General features: G+C 38.8%; 1 protein-coding gene across 1 annotated transcript; it reads left to right on the top strand.

Moving 5' to 3' along the window:
• The first annotated feature begins 277 nt into the window (after positions 1–277).
• Positions 278–3,378, top strand: LOC142523896 (uncharacterized). Its single transcript, XM_075627630.1, has 3 exons — positions 278–2,090; positions 2,595–2,732; positions 3,080–3,378. The coding sequence occupies exons 1-3, from the start codon at positions 278–280 to the stop codon at positions 3,376–3,378; spliced, it is 2,250 nt and encodes a 749-aa protein (XP_075483745.1).
• The last annotated feature ends 17,453 nt before the right edge of the window (positions 3,379–20,831 follow it).

A 20,831-nucleotide genomic window follows, 5' to 3' on the forward strand; every position in this document is an offset into this window, starting at 1 on the left:
GAGATTGAGGAGCCGATAGCAGCCATTGGGGATGGAGAGATAGAGGATTAGACTAGGATATCTTAGTGAATTTGTTCTAAGAGTTTTATTTTACTTTTTCCGTTGTTGCTATTTTATTCAGTACGACTTTTGTTTCCTTTAGATTGGTCATGTTCTTTCTTTTAGAAATCAATAAAAATTTGTTCTATTTGGTTCATTGATTTCAATTTATTTCAGCACAATCTATTGTATGAACTCTACTCGTACAACAAATTCTTAAAACTTGCAATTGTAGAAAATGACCGGTAGACCCCCAAGACAAAACCGCAACCCGCGTTACGCTAATGCCAACCGTGAAGGCGGACAGGAGAACGAGCAAGGGAATGGACCCTCTCCTGCAGTCAACTTAAGCCAAGCTGATCTTATGGTCATAGCCACCATTGTGGCGACAACACTGCAAGGATTGGGAAACCAGAACGCCAATCAGCCACCACCACCTCCACCACCTAATGGAATTAGGTTCCACTATGAATCGCTTCGCAAGAACAGGTGTCCAACCTTCAGTGGAGCTGCAGACCCTGAAGTTAGCCAGAGTTGGCTGAAAAGTGTAGAGACGCAGCTGCGACTATTGGAAGTCCCCAAGGCACTGAAAGTGGACGTGACCGTGCCGTTCCTGGAAGATAAAGCAGGAAAATGGTGGGAAGCAATCTCGCCAGCCATGACAGCTGCAGGACCAATGACTTGGCAGCGATTTCGAGAAGCCTTTCTGAAACAGTATTATCCAGCCGAGGTCAGACTGCAGAAACTGAGTGAGTTTGAAAACTTCACTCAAACTCCGGATATGTCGGTTGTGGAATACACCTCCCAGTTTAATGCCCTTGGATCTTATGCTCCGGCAATCATGGGGGACGAAGTTTTGAAATTGCACCGTTTTAAAAAGGGATTGAACAGCAGGATCCAATCAGCCCTAGCAGTCTACCAACCCGCGAATTTTTCAGATCTAATGGGTGCAGCTATCCGAGCTGAAACTGACATCCAGCGCAGGGGGAAGGAATTTAAGAACAAAAGGCCCATGAATAGTCAATCCACACGTAGCAATCAGAATTTCAAGAAGCCTAACCAGTTCGGTGGACCATCTAAAGGGCCTTCGCCTACCTCAAGCTACCAGGATATTAAGCCTTGCCCAATTTGTCACTTACGACACCTGGGAGAATGCCGAAGAAACAGTGGTGTATGCTTCGGATGTGGGAAAGCGGGACACCGAATTGCCGAATGCCCTACTGCCGCCAACCAAGCAGCCGGGCCCAATAAGGGAACTGGGACAAATTCAGGAGCTAACCCCAACAAGCCAAAGGAAAGCAAGCCTAACGCCAGGATCTTTCCTATTACTCAAGAAGAGGCCGACGACGTCAATGAAGTCGTGTTAGGTACCATCTTAATTCAAAAAATGCCTGCGTATGCGTTATTTGATTGTGGTGCTACGCATTCTTTTGTATCTAAGAGATTGGCTAAGAAACTAGGACTTAAGCCTGAATTATTAGCCGAACCTTTTCGAATAGTCACACCTACAAATAAGGCCATCGAAACTCACGAGATTCACAGGGACTGTTTAATCAGTATCGGTAATCAGACTTTCAGTGCAGACTTGATACAATTAGTTATGGCCGACTTCGACATCATTTTAGGAATGGATTGGTTAGCTAGAAACAATGCAATAGTGGATTGTAAAAGGAAAAGAGTTAAGCTCCGAACCCCAAATCAGGAAGAGATCGTGTATCATGGTAAATCCAAGGAACGGAAATCACTTCTTTCCGCTTCCCAAGCATGGAAGGCCATGAAATCCGGAGAAGATATCTGCCTGGCCATTATCAGCGAAGTACAAGGAGAAGTCGAACTGAAGATAGAAGACATCCCAGTAGTATGCGAATTCCCGGATGTTTTTCCAGAAGAACTCCCAGGGATAGTCCCGGACCGCGAAGTTGAGTTCGAAATTAATCTGGTCCCTGGTGCAGCACCAATTTCGAAAGCGCCTTACAGGATGGCGCCAGCTGAACTCAAGGAGTTAAAGGAACAACTCCAAGAATTGCTGGACAAAAAGCAAGTGCGACCCAGTGTGTCACCATGGGGAGCACCAGTACTCTTCGTAAAGAAGAAAGATGGGAGTATGAGATTGTGCATCGACTATAGAGAACTGAACAAGATCACCATCAAGAACAAGTACCCCCTCCCGAGGATTGACGACCTATTTGATCAGCTTAAGGGAGCCGCAGTATTTTCTAAACTGGATCTAAGGACAGGATACCACCAACTGAAGGTCAGGGCGGAAAATATCCCCAAAACATCCTTTTCGGACAAGATATGGCCATTATGAGTTCACAGTGATGCCGTTTGGGTTGACCAACGCGCTTGCAGCCTTCATGGACCTAATGAACAGAGTCTTCAAGCCATTCCTGGATCAGTTCATAGTGGTATTTATTGACGACATCCTCGTCTATTCTTCTAACGAACATGATCACGAAGAGCATCTCCGCATTGCACTTCAGACTTTGAGAGAGAAGAACTCTATGCTAAGTTTAAGAAATGTGAGTTCTGGTTAAAGAGTGTATCCTTTTTAGGACACGTAATCTCTGAAGCAGGAGTATCAGTGGATCCCAAGAAAGTCGAGGCAATTACAGAGTGGCCAAAACCTGAGAACGCCACAGACATCAGGAGCTTTCTTGGACTGGCAGGGTATTACAGAAAGTTTGTCGAAGGTTTTTCCTCAATCGCCATACCACTGACTAAACTCAGAAGAATTCCAAGTTCGTCTGGGACGAAGGCTGCGAGAAAAGTTTTCAGACATTAAAAGAAAAGCTCCCATCCACGCTAGTACTAATCTTACCCACTGAAGATAAGGAATTCACCATCTACAGCGACGCATCTAAGGAAGGTTTGGGATTCGTACTCATGCAAGAGGGAAGAGTAATAGCCTACGCATCAAGGCAGTTGAAACCACACGAGCAAAACTACCCTACGCATGATCTAGAGCTAGCAGCAGTTGTCTTTGCCTTAAAAATTTGGAGGCACTATCTCTACGGTGCCAAGTGTGAAATTTTCACAGATCACCAGAGTCTCAAGAACCTGTTCACCCAAAAAGAACTGAACATGAGGCAAAGGCGGTGGATCGAACTGCTGAAGGATTACGACCTGACTATCAGTTACTATCCGGGTAAAGCGAACAAGGTGGCCGATGCTCTGAGTCGGAAAAGTGAGAGCAAGATTACTCTGGCCTCACTCTCCGCGAGACTATGTCTGCAAGAGACCGTCAAAATAAACCAGGATCGAGACCCTGAGCTAAAGAAACTTAAGGGACAAGTCGAAAGCGGGAAGTCTCAAGATCTACAAATTGATGACAAATGAGTCCTCTGAATGAAAGGACGACTGTGTGTACCAGACAGCGATAACCTTCGCCAAGAAATATTGTCAGAAGCACACAAGTCCAAATTTTCAGTCCATCCAGGGAGTACAAAAATGTACAGGGACCTTAAGATGAATTTTTGGTGGAATGGAATGAAAAGAGACGTGGCAGAATTTGTCTCTAAATGCCAAGTGTGTCAACAGGTCAAAGCAGAGCACCAATGACCTGGAGGATTATTGCAACCTTTGGAAATACCTGAATGGAAATGGGAGCATATCTTCATGGACTTTGTGGTAGGGTTACCAAAGTCGAGGCAAGGTCAAGACGGAATATGGGTAATTGTAGATAGACTTACAAAATCTGCACACTTCCTACCCGTCCGTATGAACTACAATCTGGACAAGTTGGCGACACTATATATGGACAATATTGTACGACTTCATGGAGTACCAGTGAGCATCCTGTCTGACAGAGACCCAAGATTCGTCTCACGTTTTTGGAAGAGCTTTCAAGGGGCCATGGGAACTAAAGTGACTCTTAGTACGGCCTATCACCCACAAACCGATGGTCAAACCGAGAGAACAATTCAAACCCTGGAAGACATGCTGCGAGCCTGCGCCCTAGAATTCAGTAGCAATTGGAGCAATCATCTACCATTGATCGAGTTTGCTTATAATAACAGCTATCACGGCAGTATTGGGATGGCTCCATACGAAGCCCTGTATGGGAGGAAATGCCGATCACCTTTATATTGGGATGAAGTGGGAGAAAAAGCAATAGTAGGACCCGAGCTCGTGCAGATAACAATAGACAAGGTTACCGTAGTTCGAGAAAAACTCAAGGCAGCTCAAGATCGACAAATGAGTTGGGCAGATCTGAAAAGAAGGCCAGTGGAATCCAACGTTGGTGAGAACGCCTACGTAAAAGTGTCACCTATGAAAGGAGTTCTCCTCGTAAAAGTCCTTTCCAATGTCCCCATTCCCTTCTCAAGTTATCCCGACGATTCTTTGATTTCATTCTGGTGCACTTCCGATTTGTAGTCGTCATGAAATCATGCAAAATGCTCTCCCAACCAAGTCTAATGAATTGTTTGTCTGGCCTATTTCCAGCCTGAAGTTCCTCGATACATATCGTAATAAATAACTCTATAGTTGTAGGATCCCAACTTACCTTCTCCAAATCATTATTTCTAACTGGTTTTCTTCTACCACCGTCAAAGCTTTGAGTAGGTTGTGAATGCCTTTCTGCAATTTTAAGGTCACAACTTGTCCTCTTTAGAGAATCATTGCTTCTAACCATTTGTCATCTACTATTATCCATGCTTTAAGAAAGTTGCGAGTATTTTAACCAAGGCATTCATGAATCCATAACTACATAAATACAAGTAACCAATGAAACAATATAATGGAAATATTTGTACACATTATCAACTCTACAATCACAAGAACACTTAAAAAATTTGGAGCTACTGTAAGAAACAAATTAATAAAAATCACTCTCAACTATATCTCTCACTTCATCGACCAAAATCGATTCAATTTACCAACAATCATGTTGTCTTGTATCGGTCAGATTCATATCAAAAAAGATATATACAAAAGGACCCATGTCAAAGCAATTGTGTGCTACTGTGGTTACCACATCTGATCATAATCATCACATAACACAACTATATTCACATTTAAATTGTTGTTACACTTCTTTCTTTTACTATATTTTCCATCCGATCCCCAACTTCGAAAGAATAATAGGAAAGGTATGCCCAAATGTTATAATGAGATTGATGAGCATGAATATATCATACCTTTAATTGATGAAGAACCTAAAAAAACATAGACGATGTGCTCTATCATGTCCTTCGAGTAACAAATGATTGAATGGAATGGAAGAATGAATGGAATCAATGAAGTCAAACAAATTTTGGGAATTAATCGAATTTCCACATGTGCGTAAAGATATTGTGAACAAATGGGTTCTCAAAATTAAGCGAAAGTCTGATGAAACTATAGAGAGGTATAAGGCTTGACTAGTGGCCAAAGGTTAAATTTTTTATATTATTAATAATTGGTTCATTTAATATCCCGACAAAGTCCAGAACTGGAACTGGTCCTTACTGGAAGACAATCGCCTTGCTCTATTTATTAATGGATTCGGGGCAGTTCTGGTACCGGTTCTTCGATACCAGTCCAATTCCAGACTTTTCGAGATTGTTTGGATTTTGTTTCGGGCTGAATCGGCCCATTAAGCATGCCTAGCTTTAGACACAATTTTGTGTATATCAATGTACATTCATCCATGTCAATCTACGATGGCAAGCCACAGAGCAAATGGATCCCTACAATCTTTGAGTTCGAATCCGTGTATAATACCGAATATCTATTGGACGTGAAAAGGTAGACCTGGCCGAGGGCCGGGTCTGACCCAAACCCAAACCGGCCCATTGTCAATTGTTCGGTTAACCGAGTTTTAATTTGAAGATCAACGGTCATAGTTTAGTCACCGGCCCGTCGGATTGACCATTTGATAATTTATTTATTTTATTTTCGACTTTGAATCAACGATCCACGATTTTTTATCCATTGATGATCAATGGCCATGACTACATGGTCGTTGAAAAACCCGAACTCAGATCGGCTGGTTGATCGTTGAATTTTTTTTCTAATTTTTTCCCTATAAATACCCCCCACCACTTCCTTTTTCATAACAACTTTCTCTCAATATCTAAGTTTCAACTCTTTTTTGATTATCAAAACATCAAGTCTCGATTATTGGTTTATTGTCTATTGTTAATTTATTTTCATAATTACTTCAATTTCATATTTATACAAGTGACCGAAGCCAAATCAAATCGTAGAGTTTGAAAAGGAAAGTGAAAGAGCATCATGCCACCCGAGTTCGAGCGTCGCAATTTCCCTTCATTCAACGTTGACGCTATGATATTGATTTTTCCTATGAGGAACCTCAAAAACAAGAATAAGAGGCTCAACAAACACATCATCATCAAAGTCAAGAAAAGTATGAGCAATTTGACGGCACCTAAAAGTAAAACTAGAGTGGTGCCTCGCCCGACATCCGATATCTCCACCAAAAATTTCAAAAAAATGACACATCTCTCCGGTGATTTGCAAGACAAATGCAAATACTATTCAAAAAGTTACAAATATCAACAAAGAGGTGTTCATAGAACTTTAATACAGTACGACAAGAAAGATCATCAGAAAAATAATCCAATATGAATTGGTATCGATCTTTCTCAAAATCAAATTTAGACGCCATCTTCTCTATCGACTAACTATTCTCAACTTTTTAAATTTTTCGAAGCTAAATTTAGAGAAGAAACGACTTAATTTTTTGCGGTTAAATAATTTTTTTTAGTTTTAATAATAAATTATCTTTTGAATATTAACTTTCTACATGTACAAATTTTTTTTATACGTATCGCACAAAATACACTCAAACGCACACTTGAAAATTATCCCTTGAACAAAAAAAATTAATAAAAGAATTTGCAAGTTTAAATAATAAAGTTTCTTTGTGTTCGAATATTTAGATTGATTATTGATAAAGTTGTTCATATGTGGTACTACATATAATTGGGTTAATAGTTCTTAGTGTTAGAGTAGGTGTCCGTCGAGCCAAGTGTTGGCCGAGTGTTTACAATGAAACTCTATGTATAAGTAATCTTTATTTTAATAATATTTGAAATTATTGTTTTGGCACATCTTTATCTGTATACCCATGCTAGTTGCATAGATAAGGCTCTTGAATATACAAATAGTAGAAAGAATATGAGATGCTCATATGATGAGTATCATGAAACTCATATTTGGAATACTGTATTATTCTAAACAGTTCCTAGTCGATTCAGGCCGCCGCTAAGAAGGATATAGGCCGCTCGAGTTAGAGACTAGTATCTGCGATATGAGTACCATGTTTCATTGGTAGGGGACATTGTGATGTCCGAGCATGCAGATAGGTGCTCCTGGTAGAATGCACTGAACAACCCTCCATAAAGGACTTTCCAAGTGGTTCTCACTTATCGAGTGGAAAAGTCCTAGTTTATGGTTGTACACCATTAGTCCTTATGACCCGGGACAACATTGAGACTCTATGTGCTAGAATTACACTTTGACTTGTTTACCGACTCTCATGGGGTCATCAGGTGGCAAGGTTGGGTGTTCTGTCGAAACATATAGGAGTCGATGCATTGTAGTCGGGGATTCACCGCTTACCTTCGGGTATGGATATCCTATGTGTTCTCATGTGTATGTAGGTTGAAATCTCTGATCAAGAGTATGGTGGTAATTATGAAAGGGGTTTCATAGATTACACCATCGATGCAACTACAACATGACACATAGTATCGATTCATTGACAACTCTCGATAAACCAATGGTTGTCGAATCGGTCGGGATATATGAGTTGAAATGACCGTACTGTACGCTAACCATAATTGAATGGTTCTTGCAGGACACTATCATTTGATACCTAGGGAATCATGTAAGCGATGCTGCTAGGCGTTTAACATGATTCGTTGGGTACTATCAGACTTGAGTTCTGACATTCTTATTATCAAGGAGTTGATAATTAAGAATGGAGCAATTGGGGTATGCTCATATAAGGACATGTTTAGTCTGAATCACATGGAGATGTGAACCCACGGCTAGTTGTATCAATGAACCATTGAGGGCCACACAAGTACTAGCTTTCTAGATCCCGTTGAGAAGTTAAAATAGTTCAAAGTGTTGAACTGGATTATAAATGAGTTTATAAGCGTAAGGAAAAATAGAAGTATGACTACTATGAGAGAATATAACTTTTAATTTGAGGAAGTGTTTCTAAATTAAAAGTTGGCCAAACAAGTAATGTATTTGAAAATTGTGATTTTCATAAACATTATTATGGACTAAAATTAAATTAATTCAAGTATTGAATTAATTAAACACTAGTGAACCTAGTAGAGTCCAAATAATTAATTTAATTCAAGTGTTGGATTAATTAAACTACATTGGGTCTAGTAGAGCCCAATTAGAAATAATTATTAAACTAGTGGGCTTGAGTAAAATCAAGTAATGTTTAATTGGGCTCAAATATGTTTGAGACAATTAAATTAAAGTCCATGGGCCTTGTACTTGTTACAAGCCCAAATAGATTTGCATGCATGGGGGGTGAAAAGTTGGGAGACTAATTTTTGACAACATCCAAGGCATGGCATGCCTTTGGAATACACAACATCTTTTCCCACAACCTTTTTGCACTACCAAGAAACCTCTCCTCTTTTCTCCATGCATATGGCCAAAATCTTCCATGACAACTCTCTCCAATTTTTCTCTTCATTTTGGTAGAGGAAACAATACACTTCTCAAATAAAAATGCCCTAATTTTTCTAGTGCAAAATTAGAGTGGTTCTAGCTTGTTGGTGGTGGGCTTAATATTTGAGCAAGGTGGGCTCAAAGGGAAGCTTGAAGATTGTCTTGCCATTCAAGAGCTAAGGTGTTTACACCTTAGTTGGAGCCATCATTAATCTTTTAAGATTGATAGGTAAATCTTTAAAACACCCTATGTATGTCATAGTTTGTGTTTTTGTATATGCTACACCCTAGTACACAAGGTGGCCGAAAATTTCATGCTAGAAAATATGATTTCCGAATTTTTGTTGCTTCCGTCGTGCTTTCGGTCACCTAAAATCGATCCCTTTGAAGTGGTATCAGAGCTAAGGGTACTAGTTTTTGTAGCATATACATAATATTATATTGAGGTCGATCTCTAACCGCATGAGATGAAATTTTTGCAACAAAATCAAGGCATTTTGGGGGCAAGTTTCGTGCAGCATGTTGCTGCCCATTTCGGGCCGCTCTGGCTGCCCGAGGGGCTGCCCATTTCGGGCAGCAAGGGCAGCACGAGGGGCTGCCCGAACGGCCCCCTTCGAAAAATTAAAAAAAATAAAATTTGGGCATGTTGGCCGGAATCCGGCGACGGAGCTCCGACGACAGCGATGACGACTAGGGTTTCCAAAAGTGTTTTGGATTATCAAACTGTCATGGGCCTTGAAGTTGTTGGGCCATGAGATGGCTAACACATTTGTGAAATTTAAATGGGCCAAAATGTTTTTTGGTGACAAATGATATTTTGGGCCCTTAAGTTTAAATTTACAAAAGTTGCAAATATTTTCTCATGAAATAAATAATTGAAAGTTGGACTTTAATTATTTATAGTAAATTGTGATTTACAAGAAATTCGGTTATAAATAAATTAATTAGAAAGTAGACAAAGGTGTTTGTATACTTTGTTAATTTAGTTTATAATCGTGGCGGTTAGTGATTGGATCAAGATATATAATATTGGATCAATTAATTATTGTGATAATTAATTGATGGTGTATGATATGTGATATTATGCATGAAGGATGATCAAAAGCCCAAGCCCAATTTGCTAGGTGTATGCTAGGATATTTTGTATTGAATGATTGTAATAATTATCAATTTATAAAGTGGGCTTGGTTTATGGCCCGTTCCCACCCCCATGAGATGTATCCCTATTTGCCATGAATATTTATTTGTAAATATTAGTATAGTGGAAGATCAAGATTGGAAGATGGTGGCCTTGGTGATTATGAAGATCGAAGACATGTAAATATTGGAAGCTAATGTAATAGTTGCATTTGCATCCCATGCATTTCCCTAGGATTGGACCTAGGCCCGTGTTTAGCTCACATGGGCCATTAGTATTGGGGCGATTGATCATCCTTGTTTTGTTTACTGTTTATAATATATGCATGATATGTTATAAATAATGAGTATGTGCGTTATTATTATGATAATAAAAAAGTTGCATGAATCCGGCAAACATACGATCAAACATGACGAGCTTTTAAATAAAATTAATGATGAGACCTTTCAAAATTAAAAACCCTCATTTTGAATAAGATTCAAAATTAATATCAAGCCCGAAAAGGGGAATTATAAATTTGTTTATAATTTCCATGTCTTCCATCGACAATGGGTGCATGATGAACGCTACCCGTGCTCGGGGCTCGGCTCATATTATTGGGGGGGCCCTGGGTGCCGGAAAGCTGTGACATCCATTGACATGGTGATGTGAACTACGTGGAACTCCCATGATTTCGGCTCATATTATTGAGGGAACTCATGGCGACCGTCCATTAAGGTTCAACATCGATGGGTAAGGCTTGACACGTGAAGATGAACGACGTCATATTATTGGGTCCTAATCAAACGTGAGACAAAGTTTACGTAAAGGGTTGCATGGTGATGCAATTGGAAACTACCTTTTAGGAATTGTGATTGGCTGATATTATTCGGGATCATGATTTGCTAATTGGACCTTGCGTACCTACTGAGGAAAGGAGTTTCCCTGTTTTCACTAGAGGGTAGTGAAAGATGTCAAAACAGTGGGAGTAAACATTTATTAAGTAAAAGTCCATACTTTATATCTTACTAAATATTTTAAAATAGTCATTAACATTTATCTGTTATACTTTTCAGTACAATTTTTTGACAATGTCTTCGATTCTCAATCCGCTATCTGCAATACTCGACAAACACGTATTAACCGGACCTAACTACCTCAATTGGCTAAGAAACCTAAATATTATCTTGAATTTGGAAAGGATAGCATATACACTGACTGAGTCGCCCCCTGTTGAGGCTCCGACTGACTGCACTCTTGAGGAATTGCAGACTTACAAGGAATGGTGTGACCATGACTTGAAATCCAGGTGTTATATGCAGGCTTCTATGAATGATGAGCTGCAGAGGCGTTTTGAGGATGCAAAGAGTGCTGCTGACATTCATTTGCATCTCAAGGAGCTCTTTGGTGAGCAAACACGGCCTCTTAGGCATGCTACCGTCAAGGAGCTGATCAATTTGCGTATGCGAGATGGGGCCTCGGTCCATGAGCATGGCCTGAAATTGATTGGGCTCGTGGACAAGCTCGTTGGCATGGATCTGATGTTGCCTTCGGAATTGACCACCGACGTGTTGCTCTTATCGCTGCCTAGCTCATTTGATCCTTTTGTGGTGAACTTCAACATGAATAAGATGGAGCCGACCCTTGAGGAGTTGGTGAACATGCTTGTGACCTTTGAGTCCACTATCAAGAAAGAGAAGCTGGTTCTTTATGTGGGTTCTTCATCTGGTACGAAGATTGATCCACATGGGAAGGGAAAGAAGCGTTCTTTCCAACATCCCAAGAAGAACGTGCCGTTGTTGAGGCAATCTCCGAATCCCGTCGTGGCAGCCACACCAATTAAGGCTGACAAGACTAGTGATGTTTGTCATCACTGCAAGAAGCCTGGACATTGGAGGCGTAATTGCAAAGAATATCTTGCTCAGAAAAGTTCTGAAAATGGTATGTTCTACATTGAAGTAAACATTTCAATTAACTCTACTTCTTGGGTATTGGATACCGGTTGTGGCTCACATCTCTGTAATGAGTTACAGGTGATGGGAAAAAGTAGAAGGCTTACAGAAGATGAGACCTTCTTAAGGATGGGCAATGGAGCAAGAGTTGCTGCCAAGGCCGTGGGAGATGTTTACTTATTGTTGAAACAATAATTTTTAGTTAATTTTTAAGAGATGTTTTGTTTGTACCTGATTTGATGAAAAAACATTGTTTCCATTTCTATGTTGATAAAGATGGATATTCTTGTTTCTTTAGCAAAGGTGTTAGCAATATTTACAAGAATGAATGTTTAATTGGTACTGGTGAACTTGAAAACGATCTCTATAATTTAAAATTGAAAGATATTCCACTAAATGTCCATTCAAAGGCAGACACCATATGAGATATGGATGAGTAAACCTCCCAAGTATTCTTATCTTAGAATATGGGGGTGCCCTGCTTATATGAAGCTGGCAGTGGGAGATAAATTGGATAGTCGATCCATTTTATGCTACTTTGTGGGATATCCAAGGAATTCAGTTGGATATAATTTCTATCATCCCCAAGAAACAAAGGTGTTTGTTTCTAGGAATGCAACCTTTTTGGAAAAGAAATTTCTATTGGATAGAAAAGGGGAGATGATAGAACTCGAAGAGGTTCGAGAGACACCCACAATTATAGAACCCACACCCGAAGAGCCAAGAGAGGAGATACAAGCTCCTAGAAGATCCAAGAGAGTCTCGAGACCACCTATGAGGTATGGTCTGCTTCTTGAAGAGGGCCATGATGAGCCTAACCATGGATGTGATCCAAGGACCTTCAAGGAAGCCTTATCTGATGCCGATTCATCCAAGTGGCTTTAAGCGATGGAATCTGAGATGAATTCCCATTCGAACCAAGTGTGGAATCTCGTGGATCCACCTGAGGGAATTGTTCTTTATAGGGTGTAAATGGATTTACAAGAGGAAACTTGGGGCGGATGGGAAGGTATTGACCTTCAAGGCGTGATTGGTGGCAAAAGGATATAATCAAAGACAAGGAGTTGACTTTGAGGAAACCTTTTCTCCAGTTGCAATGTTCAAGTCCATTAGGATATTTCTAGCCATAGCTTCATGGTATGACTATGAGATATGGCAGATGGATGTCAAGACAGCCTTTCTTAATGGGGATATTAAGGAAGAGATTTACATGTCTCAAACCGAAGAGTTTACATCTGTCGGAAGTGAGCATATGGTATGCAAACTTCAGAGATCTATTTATGGTCTAAAGCAGGCATCCAGGAGTTGGAACCTTAGATTCGATAGTACAATCAAAGAGTTTGGTTTTACTAAGAATCCTGAGGAACCCTGTGTGTATGAGAAGGTCAGTGGGAGTGTTGTGACATTCCTGGTGCTGTATGTTGATGATACTCTACTCATTGGGAATGATGTAGGAATGTGCAATCAACTAAGATATGGTTAGCGAGTAAGTTCTCGATGCAGGACTTGGGATGAAGCATCTTTTGTATTGGGAATACAGATCTATAGAGATAGATCAAGAAGATTGCTTGGTCTCACCCAGTCAACATACATTGATACCATCGTGAAGCGGTTCTCGATGGATGAGTCCAAGAGAGGACATCTACCAATGTGTCATGGCATGTCCCTATCCAAGTCTATGTCTCCCAAGACTGATGCAGAGATAGAGGCGATGACAAGCATTCCTTATGCATCTGCGATTGGTAGCATCATGTATGGGATGATATCTACACGTCCTGACGTGGCTTTCGCACTAAGTGTAGTGAGTAGATATCAATCGAACCCTGGTCTTCCACATTGGAAACCTGTGAAAGACATCCTCAAGTATTTGAGAAGGACCAATAAGTTGTTCTTGGTCTATGGGATGGAGAACAGAAATTGGAAGGCTATACCGACTCTAGCTTCCAAAGCGATATCGATGACTCGAAGTCAACCTCTGGTTCGTATTCATGCTCAATGGTGCTGCTGTCTCTTGGAAGTGTTCCAAGCAAGACAATACTGCGGATTCCACCACTGAGGCCGAATATATTGCTGCATCAGATGCAACAAAGGAGACTGTTTGGATAAGGAATTTCATCCAAGAGTTGGACGTCATTCCTAATAGAGTTGCTCTTGTCCCGGTGTTGTGTGACAACACGGGAGCTATAGCTCAAGCAAAGGAGCCAAAGTCTCATCAGAAATCCAAACACATATTGAGAAAGTACCACATCCTCTGAGAGATTGTGGAAAGAGGAGAAGTGTCGATTGACAAAGTCGGCTCCGCAGATTATGTTGTTGATCCACTAGCTAAGCCTTTACCTGGACCATTATTCGAGATGCATCGCGAATCAATGGGTTTGAGGCATATGGGTAGTTAGCTCTAGTGCAAGTGGGAGATTGTTAGAGTAGGTGCCCGTCGAGCCAAATGTTGGCCGAGTGTTCACAATGAAACTCTATGTATAAGCAATCTTTATTTTAATAATATTTGAAATTATTGTTTTGGCACATCTTTATCTGTATACCCATGCTAGTTGCATAGATAAAGCCCTTGAATATACAAATAGTAGAAAGAATATGAGATGCTCATATGATGAGTATCATGAAACTCATATTTGGAATACTATATATTCTAAACAGTTTCTAGTCGATTCAGCCGCCGCTAAGAAGGATATAGGCCGCTCGAGTTAGAGACTAGTATCTGCAATGTGAGTACCATGTTTCATTGGTAGGGGACATTGTGATGTCCGAGCATGCAGATAGGTGCTCCTGGTAGAATGCACTGAACAACCCTCCATAATAGACTTTCCAAGTGGTTCTCACTTATCGAGTGGAATAGTCCTAATTTATGGTTGTACACCATTAGTCCTTATGACCCGGGACAACATTGAGACTCTATGTGCTAGAATTACACTTTGACTTGTTTACCGATTCTCATGGGGTCATCAGGTGGCAAGGTTGGGTATTCTGTCGAAACATATAGGAGTCGATGCATTGTAGTCGGGGATTCACCGCTTACCTTCGGGTATGGATATCCTATGTGTTCTCATGTGTATGTAGGTTGAAATCTCTGATCAAGAGTATGATGGTAATTATGAAAGGGGTTTCATAGATTACACCATCGATGCAACTACAACATGACACATAGTATCGATTCATTGACAACTCTCGATAAATCAATGGTTGTCGAATCGGTCGGGATATATGAGTTGAAATGACCGTACTGTACGCTAACCATAATTGAATGGTTCTTGCAGGCACTATCATTTGATACCTAGGGAATCATGCAAGCGATACTGCTAGGCGTTTAACATGATTCGTTGGGTACTATCAGACTTGAGTCTTGACGTTCTTATTATCAAGGAGTTGATAATTAAGAATGGAGCAATTGGGGTATGCTCATATAAGGACATGTTTAGTCTGAATCACATGGAGATGTGAACCCACGGCTAGTTGTATCAATGAACCATTGAGGGCCACACAAGTACTAGCTTTCTAGATCCCGTTGAGAAGTTAAAATAGTTCAAAGTGTTGAACGGATTATAAATGAGTTTATAAGCGTAAGGAAAAATAGAAGTATGACTACTATGAGAGAATATAACTTTTAATTTGAGGAAGTGTTTCTAAATTAAAAGTTGGCCAAACAAGTAATGTATTTGAAAATTGTGATTTTCATAAACATTATTATGGACTAAAATTAAATTAATTCAAGTGTTGAATTAATTAAACACTAGTGAACCTAGTAGAGTCCAAATAATTAATTTAATTCAAGTGTTGGATTAATTAAACTACATTGGGTCTAGTAGAGCCCAATTAGAAATAATTATTAAACTAGTGGGCTTGAGTAAAATCAAGTAATGTTTAATTGGGCTCAAATATGTTTGAGACAATCAAATTAAAGTCCATGGGCCTTGTACTTGTTACAAGCCCAAATAGATTTGCATGCATGGGGGGTGAAAAGTTGGGAGACAATTTTTGCAACATCCAAGGCATGGCATACCTTTGGAATACACAACATCTTTTCCCACAACCTTTTTGCACTACCAAGAAACCTCTCCCCTTTTCTCCATGCATATGGCCGAAATCTTCCATGACAACTCTCTCCAATTTTTCTCTTCATTTTGGTAGAGGAAACAATACACTTCTCAAAGAAAAATGCTCTAATTTTTCTAGTGCAAAATTAGAGTGGTTCTAGCTTGTTGGTGGTGGGCTTAATATTTGAGCAAGGTGGGCTCAAAGGGAAGCTTGAAGATTGTCTTGTCATTCAAGAGCTAAGGTGTTACACCTTAGTTGGAGTCATCATCAATCTTTTAAGATTGATAGGTAAATCTTTAAAACACCCTATGTATGTCATAGTTTGTGTTTTTGTATATGCTACACCCTAGTACACAAGGTGGCCGAAAATTTCATGCTAGAAAATATGATTTCCGAATTTTTGTTGCTTCCGTCGTGCTTTCGGTCACCTAAAATCGATCCCTTTCACTTAGAACAATCAAAAAGATTATTTATATATAGATGTTTTAACGAACTACACACGACGGAAAAATATTTTTCAACTTATATTTGTTATTTAGAAGAAAAAGTTCTAACTTCTCAATTTTTTTCAATTTCTTTTAATAACACTAGTGCAAATACTTCTAGTATTAGCGAACTTATTCAAGTATGTAAACCATCACTATGTAGTAAAAAAATTTCATATTAGATGCATATGTCGTATTTAAAATTTGTGAGTTCAATTGGACTAAAAAATTAGAATCACATATTCAACCAATTTATCTATGTATTAATCTAAGATATGAAAAAATGGGGCAAATTTTGCAAAATAAATGGTATTATGAGTCCTAAATGTTTTGCTCGATATGTTTCAATTCATTGGAATTCAACATATAAATTGCTATCATTGTTTTTTGAATATAAAGATTTATTATGTGTAATTTTCATCAACATGTTCAAGCCCGTGATATTTATTGTTTTCAATCAATTGAACATATGCACTAATATTTGTGAAATTTTAAAAGTTTTTAATGATGATAATGACCAATTATCAAATGCTTATTATCATACTTCTAATTTAGTTTCAACACATTATTGTAACATTGCCATGTATTTTTAGTGAACATATTAATTATAGTGATGGTGCTTGAAGGATCGTTTGTTGGACATCTTTGGGATGCTTCAAACAAAATATTCTTCCAATGAGCTGCAATAGCTCGTGTTCTAAGAATATTAACACTGATGAATTAAATCGAGTTTGGTTAAAAACCAAGCGGAAGAAACTCGAAGTAATCCTTCGTGAAGAAGACTGTTATATTAGAAAACATTTTATATTATGTAAACTGAATAACCGAAAAAGGACAGATTAGTTTTTGCATTCATCAGTTCAGTTATGGTGACAACTGAACTGACGGATACTCTAACTGATCCAAACAGTTTGAAAACAATATTTAAACAGTTAAATACACAAGATATGTTTATGGATGTTCAGAGACTTCAAATGCTCCTACGTCACCCCTTCTACCGCCTCGGGTAGGATCCACTAGAAGACTTTGATTTATACAACTCTTTGTACAAACCCACTCAGCTAGGACTTATACTACATCCTAAACTGAACTCCTAGACTAGAATGAAGGCAGCACCTTCCAGTCAACACTTCTTTAACGTCTATGTGAGTAAGACTACATACACAAATTTAATGTCTTTGTGCAAGACTATATTTGAGTGAATGAGATTGTTTGTGTGAGAGAAATGAACAAGGATGTTCTCACACAATGAGGGAAATAAGCTTCTAATCTAAGCTTATATAACTGTGAAGAGTTTCCTCTGGGCTGATTGCTTCTGAAAGCTGATGTGCAATTAGCGTGCCCTTTCTTCTCTCGTATATGCTTAAAAGCTTTTTCACTTCTTATTCTTCTTCTTGTTATGGTGTTTTTGTCGTTGAATCTTCACTGATCTTCTATTTATATAGGCGGGAAAACTGATCGTACAGTGAGACTCATTGGTTGTATTCGTTGCAACTTGAATTCGTTTCTTGGACTTTGTGTCTCGACTTTTCGACTGCCCTTCTGAAACGTTTTGTCTTTAATGCTCTAATGCAACGTCCATTATTATCCTTTGACTGGATAATGGCTTTGTACCTTCACGTACAGCTGGATTCCACTTGAGAGAGTTTGTCTTCATCCATAACTGAAAGATTCTGACTGATGCTTCGAACTGGTCAATTGAACTGATCTTTCAGTTGGGCTGGTGAAATCAGTTGACTCGTCAGTGGAACTGATTTCACTCTTGTTCAGTTGGAATGATCAGCTGGGTTTTTTCATCAGTTGAACACTCCTTCGGCTGGCCAGGCTTATGAGGTTCTCCTGCTGAACCACCTATCAACTGGACAATCAGCTGGACTACTCAATTGACGCAATCAGTTAGACTGATTCATTTTGTGCGATCAGTTGGGTCTTCAGTTTGCGATGTAAACATCTCGTGAGTGATTCTAGATGCTGCACACTATGATAGATTAATAGTAACACAATTAACAAGTTTTGTTATCATCAAAATCAAGATTGCGAACTTGAAAAGTTCCAACAATCTCCCCCTTTTCGATGATTACAAAACCTGAGCTGTTAAACGCAATATATTCAGTTCAAGGGTTAGTATATTCAAACAAAGAAAACTCCCCCTTTATAACTGAATTTAAGGAATTTTGAAAGCAAAAAAAATTTTAAGAGAGATGGACAGAATTAAAAAACTACTTTTCAGTTGATGAAGAGGAAAGAGTTTTTCTCAACAATTGAATTTTAAAACTGATTGATAATACTTTTAGTTTGAGAGAAAAAAAAAAGATCCCCCTCAAAAACTGAATAAAACCCGTATCTGAAAGATATTTATATAGTAATTCATTCAGAGATTATAATCATTCAAGCAATATAGACAGGAGATTTGAAAATATCCATTCAGTCACAATGAAACACAGTTGGACAAATATGATGTTCATTTAAATAAATTTCCTTGTATTTACATTTGAGTACATACATCAGTTGAACAAAAAAAATTACTACAACAGTAGCATATATTAAACTACATCAGATATCAGTTGGTTTATGTGACAGAACTGGATATACCACCAACTGAATGCTTGACTGCTTGACTGCTTGAACTGCTGCATCGGTTGTGAGTTCAATTTGCTAAAGAAACGAGTTAAACTGCTTGAACTTGACTTCTTCGCAGACTAATTGGTCGAGCAGACTCTGGTTAGGCTCAATTGGAATGCAGCTGGTGATTTAATCATCCAGCATCCCAGAATGAATGAGTTTCGTCTGAAGAATATCTGACCTGATAAGCTTGCAACTGAAGACTTGTTCAAGGAGCAATTTAGCTGTGCATATTTGCAGATGATTCTCAGTCCCCTGCAGGCTGATTAGAACCCTTATGTAAAGAGTCTAAAGAATTGGCTACAATATTAGTTGCAGAGCCAATCCTCTCAACTCTTTACCAAAGAGCGACATATATATATTTTCAAATAGTTTTTGAAAAGAGTATGCAATACTTTTCAATAGATTTTAACACTATTTTAAAGTAAGATTTTAAAACACAGTTTTGTTCAAATGTTCTTCTTAGAACAACGTGGCTCTGATACAAATTGAAGGATCGTTTTCTGGGCATATTTGGGATACTTCAAACAAAATATTCTCCAATGAGCTGCAATTGCTCGTGTTCTAAGAATATTAACACCGATGAATTAAATCGAGTTTGGTTAAAAACCAAGCGGAAGAAACTCGAAGTAATCCTTCGTGAAGAAGACTGTTATATTAGAAAACATATTATCTTATGTAAACTGAATAACCGAAAAAGGACAGATTATTTTATGTATTCATCAATTCAGTTATGGTGACAACTGAACTGACAGATACTCTAACTGATCCAAACAGTTTGAAAACAATATTTAAACAGTTAAATACACAAGATATGTTTATGGATGTTCAGAGACTTCAAATGCTCCTACGTCACCCCTTCTACCGCCTCGGGTAGGATCCACTAGAAGACTTTGATTTATACAACTCTTTGTACAAACCCACTCAGCTAGGACTTATACTACTGCCTAAACTGAACTCCTAGACTAGATTGAAGGCAGCACCTTCCAGTCAACATTTCTTTAACGTCTATGTGAGAAAGACTACATACACAAATTTAATGTCTTTGTGCAAGACATTATTTGAGTGAATGCGAGTGTTTGTGTGAGAGAAATGAACAAGGATGTTCTCACACAATGAGGGAAATAAGCTTCTAATCTAAGCTGATATAACTGTGAAAAGTTTTCTCTGGGCTGATTGCTTCTGAAAGCTGATGTGCAATGAGCGTGCCCTTTCTTTTCTCTCGTATATGCTTAAAAGCTTTTTCACTTCTTATTCTTCTTCTTGTTATGGTGGTGTTGTTATTGAGTCTTCACTGATCTTCTCTTTATATAGGCGGGAAAACTGATCGTACATTGAGACTCATTGGTTGTATCCGTTGCATGTTGAATTCGTTTCTTGGACTTTGTGTCTCGACCTTTCGACTGCCCTTCTGAAACGTTTTGTCTTTAATGCTCTGATGCAACGTCCATTATTATCCTTTGACTGGATAATGGCTTTGTACCTTCACGTACAGCTGGATTCCACTTGAGAGAGTTTGTCTTCATCCATAACTGAAAGATTCTGACTTATGTTTCGAACTGGTCTCAGTTGGGCTGGTGAAATCAGTTGACTCGTCAGTGGAATTGATTTCACTCTTGTTCATTTGGACTGATCAGCTGGGTTTCTTCATCAGTTGAACACTCTTTCGGCTGGCCATGTTGAGCCCAAATTCAGTACACGTATAACTCATGCATTTATTTAATTGTTAATTCATCTATTTAATTTAAAATGAGTTTAGTGATGCTTAATTTGTGAAAGTTGCATTATTTTAAATTAATTATGTTTATGTGATGCACGTTAAATATTTTTCGAGTTTCATGTTGCAGGCGATTATTCGATGCGGGATCGAGGAAAAGAGACCGGTGACGATTTCGGCAATTTTTAAATGTGGTATTT

Source organism: Primulina tabacum, chromosome 14 (assembly GCF_025594145.1).
Source record: "Primulina tabacum isolate GXHZ01 chromosome 14, ASM2559414v2, whole genome shotgun sequence".
Classification (NCBI taxonomy): domain Eukaryota; kingdom Viridiplantae; phylum Streptophyta; class Magnoliopsida; order Lamiales; family Gesneriaceae; genus Primulina; species Primulina tabacum.